Genomic DNA, 11,315 nt, shown 5'->3' with positions numbered 1-11,315 from the left:
TTATATCATAGTGAGACTAACTCTCCCCTCTCCCCTCTTCCTGCGGGGTTTTTTCTCATTCACAAAACTCAAGACTCGAGACTTTGCTTAAGAGAAACCAAACATGTGTCATTTGAACCAACCATACATTGGTTGTTGGCATGATTTTGCTAAGTCTTTTTTTGGTCAATTTTTTGCAAGGTCCTTTTGTTTTTGTCAATTTTTTGCTAGGTCTCTGTATTTACTTTCTTTGCTTTGGGCCTAAGTCCCTTTTACTTCCTATCAATATATTCGGCTTTTAAAAAAATTGCGTTAAACAACCATCAGTATACATGCTTTTATATTTCAAATAGACTTTCACCACTACCACCAACATCCATTAAAGTATATTTATATTATTGCTTAATCTTTTTAATTTGAAAGCAATAATATTGCTAAATATAAAATAATTGTAACTTTGAATTTTTTATTTTATTTTTTCAAATTATTCATCACAAAAACAATCATCATGATAATTTTTAAATTTTACTTTCATTTTTTTAATTAAATGATATTAGATAAATGTATAAATTTGGATAATAATTTAATCATCAGATATTATTGTATTTCAAAATAATAAAATATTAACTTCTATACAAATTTTCAATAATAACTATTTGAAATGAAAAAGTTATTTTCTTGAGTTTAAAGAAGAACCAGTCTTTCAAAAAAAAAAAGAACCAGAGAATTTTAATTTAAATAAATGGATGACTTAGATAGAGTACCATTTATCCTGTGATTACTGTTCTCCAATAGAAAAACTTCCATCAAATTTTACTTTTAATAATATTTTTTCTGGAAATTTTTTATGTGTTATGGCTGTAGTACAGCACTAACAGTATGGATAGCACAACACTTACGTTTTGACCATAAAATAATAAGAGTGAAAATGGGATAAACTCAAGCGCTAATTGAGTAGCATTTAACAAAAGATAAACTCATTCGGAAGATGCAAGAATCAATCTCAACCAATTATATCAATAGTTGAAATGTAAGAATTGTTTGTCAGAATACAAAGGAGTGGGTGGTTATTGATTATAGCAAAACATTGTTGAAAAAATTGTAATGAACTCCAGGCCTGGCCAAGCGGTAAAATTGCATTCTACATATGGTCATGAGCAAAGCAGAAGAGAAGGGAAACAAACCATAACACTAAATAAGAAAACTAATCTAAATTACAAGCTATGAAAATCTTGGAACGCAAAAATTGAAGCATATATTTTATGGAATTACAACTCAGCAATTTACAAGCATCGCTACAAAGCAATGTTGAAGCTGGAAATTAATTTAAATATGTATGAATGGCCAAACTAGAAAAAGAAAATTGATAAATAAAAGGAAAAATTGATAATGGTGGGGTCTGAATGCTTCACAGACCTTATAAATAGAGGAGAAGACAGAAAATGAAGAACGGCAACGTTTTATAATAATATTACATTACAGAGAAGTTCAAGCATACCTTTAAGTTTAAGGCATTCTTGTCATTTATCTCTGCAAATCCTCCTAAGTTAGTTCTCTTTTTCTGTCTTCATCTTTGCTTCCCCATTCTCAGTAACAACATTTTCAGGGATCATAGATGCTGAAGTTGTGGCCACGGGTGGAACAACAGCTTTAGGAACCCCATTGCTAGTGGCTCCCTGCTGATGCACTATCTCAGTACTGGTATTTCCAATGCCATTGCTGCTCGGGTCATTCTGATTTTCTAGTTCACTTCTAGCCAATGACGAACACTTTGTTTCTGAATTTGGGAAAAGAAATTAGCCAAATTAACAACTAGGTAGTGCAAAAATATGAGACATAATAATTCATACAAACACATTTTCTACAGGGGACTTATGGCACTTCAAATAACATATGCAGAGATTTGACACTTATGCAGAGATTAGACAATTCACCTACATGTGTGATTGTATGACTTTTGCTGGCACTTAAATAACATGATTTGAAATTCTGTTGGCACTTCAACTTTCAGCTTATGAACTTTGACAGTTAAATCCCTTAATTATTACAAAGTCTCAATAGCTAAGCTACTATGTTCATGTGAAATAGTTTTGGTGTACACTGTTAATGTTAAGCACGAATGCTTGGGAGAGGAATCAATTGAACACAAATAGATTGGCAGTTGAAAAATCCATGCCTTGGGATGGTAGCAAAGAATAAACTAATAGAAGCAGTTATTAAAAAAAAAATTCAAGGTTAAGGGGTTTAATTGCCAAAGAGGAAAGCTGACACCAAACCCCCAAGAATAGTAAGGATTTTATGAATGTTTCCAAAAGTAAAATTAAAATTAAAGGAGAGGAAGATTTTGACTTGCCATTTATTTCTCCCATGGTGATAACCCTATTGAGAAAATCTCTAAACCTTGTTAATACAATCCTTTCTTGCTCAGCATAGACCTCTGTCATTCCTTGTCCATAAGGAAACTGTGAAGATGTGTTGCAAGCATGGGTAGCTGGCCCAACGGGGGAGGAAGCTGTCATGAACATTGTATCTTGCTCATCACACATCAAGGCTAAAGTCCCAGGAGACATTGGTCTCCCTTTCGGGACATCAGCACCATCTGAACTGGAATTATCTGGACTGATTTTCTCTGTTTGGTTCGCACTCGAACAATCATCAGCCATGGCCTTCTGAACATCACCTTCCTTCTGACTAGGTAATTGCTCTTGAGTTGAAAAAGCAAGAGAAGTTTCCATCTGATCTTCTGTATGCTTTTCCATTGCATTTTTCTGGTCTGATCATATTCATAACAATATTTGATAAGAAAAAAGTAATCAACTAAAACCATTAACAAGGCTAATATGACTTGGGGTCTGATAAGAAGGATCAAGTGAACATAAAACATGTGATAAGAAGGTTGTAGACAAAAAAACTAAAGCAAAAATACAGACAGTCCCACGGTCCATGGCTATAGCAGTGTTTCACAAATTGTTCCTATTGATCATTATGCATAATGACAGAAATTTACATAAAAAAAATGTGACTTTTCAAGCAGTTTGGGTCCCCAACATCTTCAATTCGTGGATTTTGTATCCAAACTCATCTCACAGTTGTCCCAATGGACAAAATATAGTTTGTTTTATTTAGTTATTAAAGGGGATTAATCACATATATATATATATATATATATATATATATATAGAGAGAGAGAGAGAGAGAGAGAAGCTGGACAACCAGTAAAATATCAGGGTATGGATTTGTTATATTATGGTATTAGAATTTTTGGCTGAAATAATTATTCACTACAGAAAATAGTCACCCTGACCCCCAAACTATACAACGAGTCCTTATGCAATCTTCATCCTCTTTTTTAGGAAGGAATGTAACAGAAAAGTTTTGTACTCTTCTATTTGGTTACCCCTTTTAGTGGAACAAATGTGTACCTTAACCTCATATCTTGTTTTGTTCTATTTTTAAAATGCACAAAACGTATAATAGAACTTAATGTCCACTTGCTTCTCATTCCAATATGTCTGTCCTAAAATTACATGATCAAAGAAACCCCTTATATGTTTTCATCCCTAGAAGGGGCCAATCAGAGTAGATATGCTTTTTTAGAACACTGAATTTCAAGCTACGAAGTATGAACATCAAAATACAGATGCTGAGAAACTGAACAATATCCACAAAGTGATAAAAAAAATTAATACAACAGTTAGGGACCAAAATAATAGAAGGAAGGCTTAATTGCAACTTTGGTCCCTGACGTTTACAAAAGCCACAATTTTGGTCCCTCACCTAATTTAATTACATAAATCGTCCCTCACCTAACACTCCGTGAGCAACGTTAGTCATTTTGTCAATTTGCTAACGGAAGGAGGCTGAGGTGGATTAATAATCTGACGTGGACAACACTGGGGAGTGAGAGAGAGTCACATGGGGACCCTTGTACAATCCACAGCCATAAAACACCCTTCCATGACTGTATGGTGTCCCTGATGCTACAAGGAGAGCTTCAACTCCGCAATCACAAAGAATCTTCAGTGGCTTGGACTTGTGGAATCGCCTTCCAGATCCAGAACAGGCAGATGAACCTTCGCTAAATCCCCCCATAACCGTCGAACCCAAGGACCTGCAGCAGTTGGAGAAGCTTCTTCGTCTTTCACGCGAGTTGCAGTAGTTGGAGAAGGACCCTTACCCTTACACGCGAGCTGCATCTGTTTTATAGGAGAAAAAGGAAAGAAGGTGACCGTTGGAGGTCACGTGCTCCCCATGTGACTCTCTCTCACTCCCCAGTGTCGTCCACGTCAGATTATTAATCCACCTCAGCCTCCTTCCATTAGCAAATTGACAAAATGACTAACGTTGCTCACAGAGTGTTAGGTGAGGGACGATTTATGTAATTAAATTAGGTGAGGGACCAAAATCGTGGCTTTTGTAAACGTCAGGGACCAAAGTTGCAATTAAGCCTAGAAGGAAAGAGTGGTCTTAGTGTATACAAGTAAAAACAAAAAAAGATACTAACTTACTAAGTGAATGGGTTAGGACTTAGGAGTATACTGGCTAGAGAAATATAAATAGTCTGTCATTTTAGGAGTGTAGATTTTTTAGACATTTGTTTTTTAAATTCTGGGGGACCCCTCAGTTAGTTCAAAGGGGAGTTCCCTTTGTTAGAAGAAAGTTGAACCTTCTTGTGAATAATACAGAGAGAAATTATTCTCTGATTTAATGCCCCTGTTAGTTCTTTACTGTTCTCTTCACAAAGAAACTCAACAAGAACCTCTTAAAACTGTTATATATTTGAATTACCTTTTTTGTGTGTGTGTGTGCGGAGGGGAAGGGCTTGAAAAAATATCTTTACCAACAAGGCATAATACCGACATCTAATGGTTATTTAAACCAATTTACCCCAATATATTAGGAATAATAATCATTTCACGTGTTTGCACTGTTATCAAATATCCGCCATGGCGGTTTTTTGGCTTTCCACCGTTATTTGTCATGTATGGCGGGATTTTAGCTTTCCGCCATAACTCGCCATCCGCAATTAACAACACTGCATGTTTGTTTCTGGTTCATGGTGAGTAGTTTTGAGTTTTTTTATTTGGAATGGTCCCTTCTCTTTCTTGCAATGAACATATACTTTACGACTTTTCTTCTTAATTTTAATATTATTTATAATTTTATTTATATATCACACACACACACAGCCTTTATTAGAGAAGTTTTATCCCCATACCATATTATTTTGCATGTGATCCACATTTCCATATCTGCATAATAGATACTTGCTCGATTGAAATACCTCCTTAGGACAACATAGCAGGTAAGTGCAAAAAATATAATTTCTTTGAAAAGTATCTTGTTATTATCATTTAGCAATCTATTTAGGGATGTACAAAAAGCATTCTGATCCTTAGTATGAATATAAGCTCTATGGTTTTCATCTTTCTCATGCACTAGGGTCTAGAACTGCATTAAATAGAGTTTTATCTAATGCAGCTTTAAGAAATAATTTTAACACAGCTCAAATTGAAAGGCACGTGATTGGTTTATTTATAATTTACACTCTTTAAATAGAACTAGTGGGCCCGTTAAGGAAACAGGAAAAGTATGTGAAAGTGAAAGTAAGAAATAGAGGTAAAGACTCTCCAGGTTAATACCAGTTGCTCATACAAGGAACAATGGGGGAAAAAACATAGTGGACCTTCAGAGACCAATAGCACAATTGGTGATTGGTGGTGGATGATGTCAACATACCTGCAAGTGTTTTTGCAGCTTGTCCGGATACTAGCACCAGAACTGAACAAAGCTCCTTGAGGTGCTGTGGTTGTATAATGTCTGCTAAGAGAGACCTTCAAAAATAATCAAGTAAGCAACTAAGTGTAGTAAATTTACTTTCATTTCACATATATAACTAATATTACCTGTACGTAAATTTTGAAGGACCTAGTGCTGCAGTTCCCGCACGAGCACCTGGGGCAGGTGACAAGGATGGGGAGGGTGCTGGACCTTTGACATGGTTTACCTAATGAACATTCAAAATATATTTCATGATGAGTGTAAATGAGTAATAAAAGTTGCACATGAATCATAGTAGCGTTGACTATAAACTTCAGCTAGCTAATATGAATGACTTAAGTCACCATGGTATCAAATTAGAAGTTTTTGCTTCAGACTCATTCAATCATTTTTCCTTTGAATTTAAAATTAGAAAGTTGAAACAACTAGAGGGAGCCGAGTTCAATGTAGTGAAGACTTAATTCAAGTTTAAATGCATCTTCTAAACAGAATATTAGCTATGTCAACCCCTAACAAAAACATACTTCTGTGACTACAAATTGCCGTGCCGCGAGGACTAACTGTCCTCTACTTCTCTGATTCAATCAAATACTTAAGTTTGAATAAACAACAACTTGTGCTATGAGCAAGTTTTACCTGCTGCCCCAACTTTCCGATTGACGGATCCTTGACCGTAGGCCAAAAGAAGAGTTCCTGACCTTTTCTTTTCTTAGATACTGGTGGAGATGAAAAGCCAGAGGCACCAATAGCTCCAGTTATGGCAGCATTTGCCGCTTGCTGAATATATGTCACATTGTTATTTTGATCTCCATGAAATAAAGCCTGTCTCTCTTCACTTCCCTCAAAATTCTTGCAGTCCATGCATTTACAATTTTCAGAGCAAAGAACATTGGCTTGGAAGCATTCACAGTACTTCTTGAGGCACCCAGATTTTTTACAGTGGCACCCCTTGTTATGTTTTACTAATATTAAACCTTCCCCAGCTTCCTCCTACATTTATATTCAATATTTCAGATAATGAACAAATAAAGCAATGTTTTGTTAAGTATACAATACAAACAAAAGAATGTTCAGAACATTTTCCGATATATGGAATATTACCAGTCCAGAAACCTTTATTTATCATTTATGTAGAGAATATATGAAAGCACTTGACAGGTAGTTATATGATTATGATAAGCTTCTTCCATTTCAAAAATTATACTGTACGAATACTCCAACTTCTTGAAAAGATATAAATTGTTGTATAGGCATGTGATTGAAACGATATTACTTATCTGAGTTACTTCTAATTAGATTTTAGCATTATTTATCGACTCTTTAACCTTAAGTTGCTAAATAAAAGCAAATATAAATAAGGAAACTAGAAACAATATGAATTGGTTACATTTCATAAACAAGAAAATTATTTTAGGACATTAAAAAAAAGGAACAATTGACCAAAATAATGACCAAACAAAAATATAATCAACATATTGAAGGGAATGGGCCCACAGAACTCTCTGTAAGGATAGACAAAATCCACAAAACCTATTTCTAGAAAATTGTTTTCTTCCGTAGTAAGCAAAAGGCCTTTTTCCACGATTATAGAATGATGTGCCTAATTCAGGAAGTATTTCATGGGGAAAAACATTACATAGAGAAAGTGATCTCCAATCATATACAGAAAATATCCCTTTACTTTTGCATAATATCCCACAATGAACAGGAAATAAACAGATAATAGAACCTATGTCTTGCATCATCAGCACCGAATTCACGATGAAACCTTAAATGCTCCAACAAAAAGATAGTTAAAACTTCTTTTGAATAGTCGGCACATTGAGGAATATCCAGAAAGGCTTTTAGGGAATCGGAATCGCTCCGATTCTATGTCTCATCAATATAAGCACTATATTTAAACTGATTTCGTCATAGACAAAATAGAACATGATGCAAAATACTATCTGTTACAAAAAATTTAAACCAACCGCCACCTACCTTGCTATCACGTGTTCCATGAGGGCTGCTTGCAATTTTGGGCCTAAATGCATTTGGATTACGCTCCAAAGTAGCTTCAACAGCTTCCCGTCTAGCAGCTTCATTTTCAACATTGTTGAAACAATTTACACAGTTGCAACCCTCACAATATATTCCCGATGCAAAACATTCACAATATCTGCTCAAAACATTTTGAAAGTCAGCTTTAGATAGCTAGGTATAGCAGCCAATAAGTAACAATGGTGAAATGACCTCTGATGAAGTAAAATAGTCACTGAAAACAGTAAATTTTTTGTCCTCTTAAAGGAATATATAGTTATGCACCACAACAATTCAAATAGCCCAACTTTGGATATGGGAACCACAACCAATGACTCCAAAACTACCCATCCATATAATAATTAGGAAATTGATGGCGGTGAATTTGAAAAGAGTGCCATTCAATGTTCCCAACTATTTCCAATTTTCTTAAATCTTCAGGACTATTTAGTGTTATTGAATCAGAAAGTTAACCCCACCCCACCCCCCAAAAAAAGAACTTGGATGGTCCCAAAGCAGGACACTGAGTCCCACAGCTGACTGCTCAAATTCACTCAGGTAGTTTACCCTATTTGCTGAGTTGCTAGGTTTAAGCTTTATATCTGCTTTCAAACACACTAAACAGATTGCAACATCCTATACGCATTGAAATTTTATAAATCATCTATGAATTAAGAGAAACAATCAAAAGACAATGACAAAAGAAGAATGAAACAAACAACTTCACAAGAGGAGAGAAATAGTAAAATCGGCAAAGCCCAGGCATTAACTCTCAGTGTAGCCATAAACAAAGAAGAAGAGAATATATAAAGGATGAGTCATTAATGAAAATTCCTTTTTTATTAGTATGAAAAACAAAGAAAATTAATTATAACAATAGAAGCAAGTTACCAATGTACTTTCAAAGAGAAACAAAACTACATACTTGAAGAACAACTTTATATTTCAGAGTTGTGAATCTGAGAGCACGTGCACACACATTTCTCATGTTCATAGAAAAAATCCACGTAGAGAGAAAGAGAGATATTTTCTTACAGTTTTAAGCATTTAGAGTGTTTACAATTGCACTGCTTTTGCTTCTTTGGAGTAGCTTCTTTTATTTCAAAGTTAGGTCTTGGTTTTGATTTCGGAGATTCTGGTTTCCTGGAAAAGTAAAATGTTAGTTAGTAGAAGACCAAAACATGTAGCTTGAGCATTTACATGAAGACATTTGCAAAATGAAACAACCAAAGTGGATAACATCATATGAAACTACTCACAAATATACCCATCAGTTCAAGCTTGTAAGATTCTAAAGTTGACTAGTTTGACAACCATGAAGGCGTGAACACTCACCATACTCACACATCATAGGTAAGAATAAATTTAGAATACTTATATCTAATAATTGTATCCAACCATTGAAAGCTAAAATCTAAAGGAAATTACTATAAACAACTTAATAAATGATGTTTGCAATTCTAAAGTTCCTACCGAATGTAAGCAATCAAAACAGCCATCGTACTCTAACATGGAGGAGTTATTATAGCAGACCCGTACAAGTCAATCAGTAGAATATTAAACAGAGTGCAAGCAAAAAGGAAACAGAAAAAGGAATGAAGATGGGCATGGAAAATTCGTTAATAGAGCGCTATAGCGTAGCGCCCTTGGGGTTCACCGCTACTCTACTATTCACCGCTATTGTCCACTATTTGCTTCTATAGCGCCGCAATAGCGCTCAAAAAAGCGTTTTTTGGGCTTGCCGCTATACTATACTATCCGCCATTAACAACCGAAAAACCCCTACTCGCTAATTGCAAAACCAGAACATTGCAAATGCATTGGAAGCTCACACAGGGAAAGAACAATCATCCACACAAAACTATAAATTCCAATTAAAGAAACACCGCCCAGCTTTAAAAAGTGAACTTTATACATGAACATCCAATCCCTGAATTCAAGAAAACCCTTTTCTTCAAAGAAAAATTCAAAATTTTCCCATGAAACACAAGAACAAGATTTTTTTCCTTTTCACAACACACAAGGCACCAAGACAGGAAGCAGAGAAGTGAAATCAATTTCAAACAGAGGCACAGTTTCAACAACTCACCCAACTCTCACCGAAGCGAGAGGTGCCTGCGGCGGCGGAGGAGGAGGAGACGGCAACACAGTCACCGGCTGCGGCGCCACACTCTGCAGCTGCTGCACCACCTGCGGCTGCGATTGCGATTGCTCCGACAAGGCGGTGAAATCCAGCTGCCTCGCAAGCTTCTTCGCCGGAGCATCCAACGCCGCCACCACCCCTCCCGCCGCCGCCTCCTCCGATGACGACGGCACATTCGCCGGAGCGCAATCACCCCCCTCACCTTCCCCCATGAGAAACAACTCCAAAACCCGAAATTCCAAATTCCAAATTCCACCCCAAAACAACCACCAATTACAATCGTTCCCTCGAGAAAACAGAAATTCGCCAACAATTTCAGCCAACCAGCTCGAATTCACCGAGCCTGAGAGAGTTTTGACACCCTGCCGTGGATTTCCGCAGCTCGGAATGCAAACCACCAGTTTCCGAAATTCAAACGGGTCTTCTTCGAGTTCGATCCAAACGCGCCACGCAATGGGGTGAAGTTCTAGAGAGAGAAATCGATTTCAGGGTTTCTAGAGAGAGAAAGCGAAAGACGAAAACAGCGATTTGCAGAGGGAAGAGGGTCGAGGATGAAGGAGGAGGAAGAAGAAGAAGGCATCACACGCAGACACAACACACTCCCTCTCTCTTCGAAGCTTTTGAAAATTCAATTTTATGTTGTAAATAATCAACGGCCAGATCTTGTTACCTATTCCATCGGACGGTTAATGAGCACCCTATCTATCGGACGGTCTGAATTCATAGAAACGTCCCTCATCTTCCGTTGGATTGAAGATAACAATTTTCATTTAATTCCACTTTCGTCCCCTGGTTTTTAGTGCGGGGACAATTTTGATTCCTTTACTATTTTCTAAAAAAAATTAATCCTCCTATTTATTCATGGAATAAATAAGATCCCATCTTGTTTTCTAATCTTTTTTTATTTATTTTGGTTACAAAGCAAAATATCTTGTTTTCTAATCTAAATATCTAATTAATTAATAATAAAATTTGATGAGATATGGTGTTGAAATAATGATAAAAAGTTGAATTGTGTTTTGTGAACTTTTAGCAAGAACTTTATTACTTTTCACATTTATAAGAATAATGGAGTGCTCAAAATGAATATGCCTTAAAGAAAATTTTGAAAGAGAGTAAGCTTATGAGGTTCAACACCAATGTGTAACCCTTAGAATTTTAGCAGCGGATAAAAGTCTTAAGTTTAAAATCATGTGTTTAGTGATAAATTAGTATAATTAGAAACTCACACAAGATTTATATACTTATTATCCCAAACTTTGGGTTACCTCCTTTCCGCTTACTCCATAAGGGTATTTACACGATCTTTGCAAAGTTATAAATATTGACTTTGTCTCTTCAGGATAAACAACCGACTCTAGCCTCTCCGAGCTAATTCTTGAGTGACTCCAAA

At 35.9% G+C, this 11,315-nt stretch overlaps 1 protein-coding gene across 1 annotated transcript; it reads right to left on the bottom strand.

The window, feature by feature from the left end:
- Positions 1–1,171: 1,171 nt before the first annotated feature.
- On the bottom strand, positions 1,172–10,524 carry LOC130738972 (protein tesmin/TSO1-like CXC 5). Its single transcript, XM_057591157.1, has 8 exons — positions 9,869–10,524; positions 8,815–8,922; positions 7,741–7,918; positions 6,397–6,750; positions 5,886–5,986; positions 5,719–5,813; positions 2,333–2,752; positions 1,172–1,756 (listed from the first exon to the last, which is right to left on the bottom strand). Exons 1-8 carry the CDS (start codon positions 10,132–10,134, stop codon positions 1,527–1,529), a joined length of 1,752 nt encoding a protein of 583 aa, XP_057447140.1. The 5' UTR covers positions 10,135–10,524; the 3' UTR covers positions 1,172–1,526.
- Between the last annotated feature and the right edge of the window lie 791 nt (positions 10,525–11,315).

Source organism: Lotus japonicus, chromosome 2 (genome assembly GCF_012489685.1).
Source record: "Lotus japonicus ecotype B-129 chromosome 2, LjGifu_v1.2".
In the NCBI taxonomy this organism is placed as follows: Eukaryota; Viridiplantae; Streptophyta; class Magnoliopsida; order Fabales; family Fabaceae; genus Lotus; species Lotus japonicus.
This window is presented reverse-complemented; position numbering and strand designations above follow the sequence as displayed.

Excerpts from the sequence above, each read along its gene's own strand:
- LOC130738972 (XM_057591157.1), bottom strand. The coding sequence starts at position 10,134 with ATGGGGGAAGGTGAGGGGGGTGATTGCGCTCCGGCGAATGTGCCGTCG. Across the intron at positions 5,987-6,396 it reads TCGGAAAGTTGGGGCAGCAG|GTAAACCATGTCAAAGGTCC; the intron begins GTAAAACTTGCT and ends AATGTTCATTAG. Across the intron at positions 5,814-5,885 it reads CCTTCAAAATTTACGTACAG|GTCTCTCTTAGCAGACATTA; the intron begins GTAATATTAGTT and ends TTATTTTTGAAG.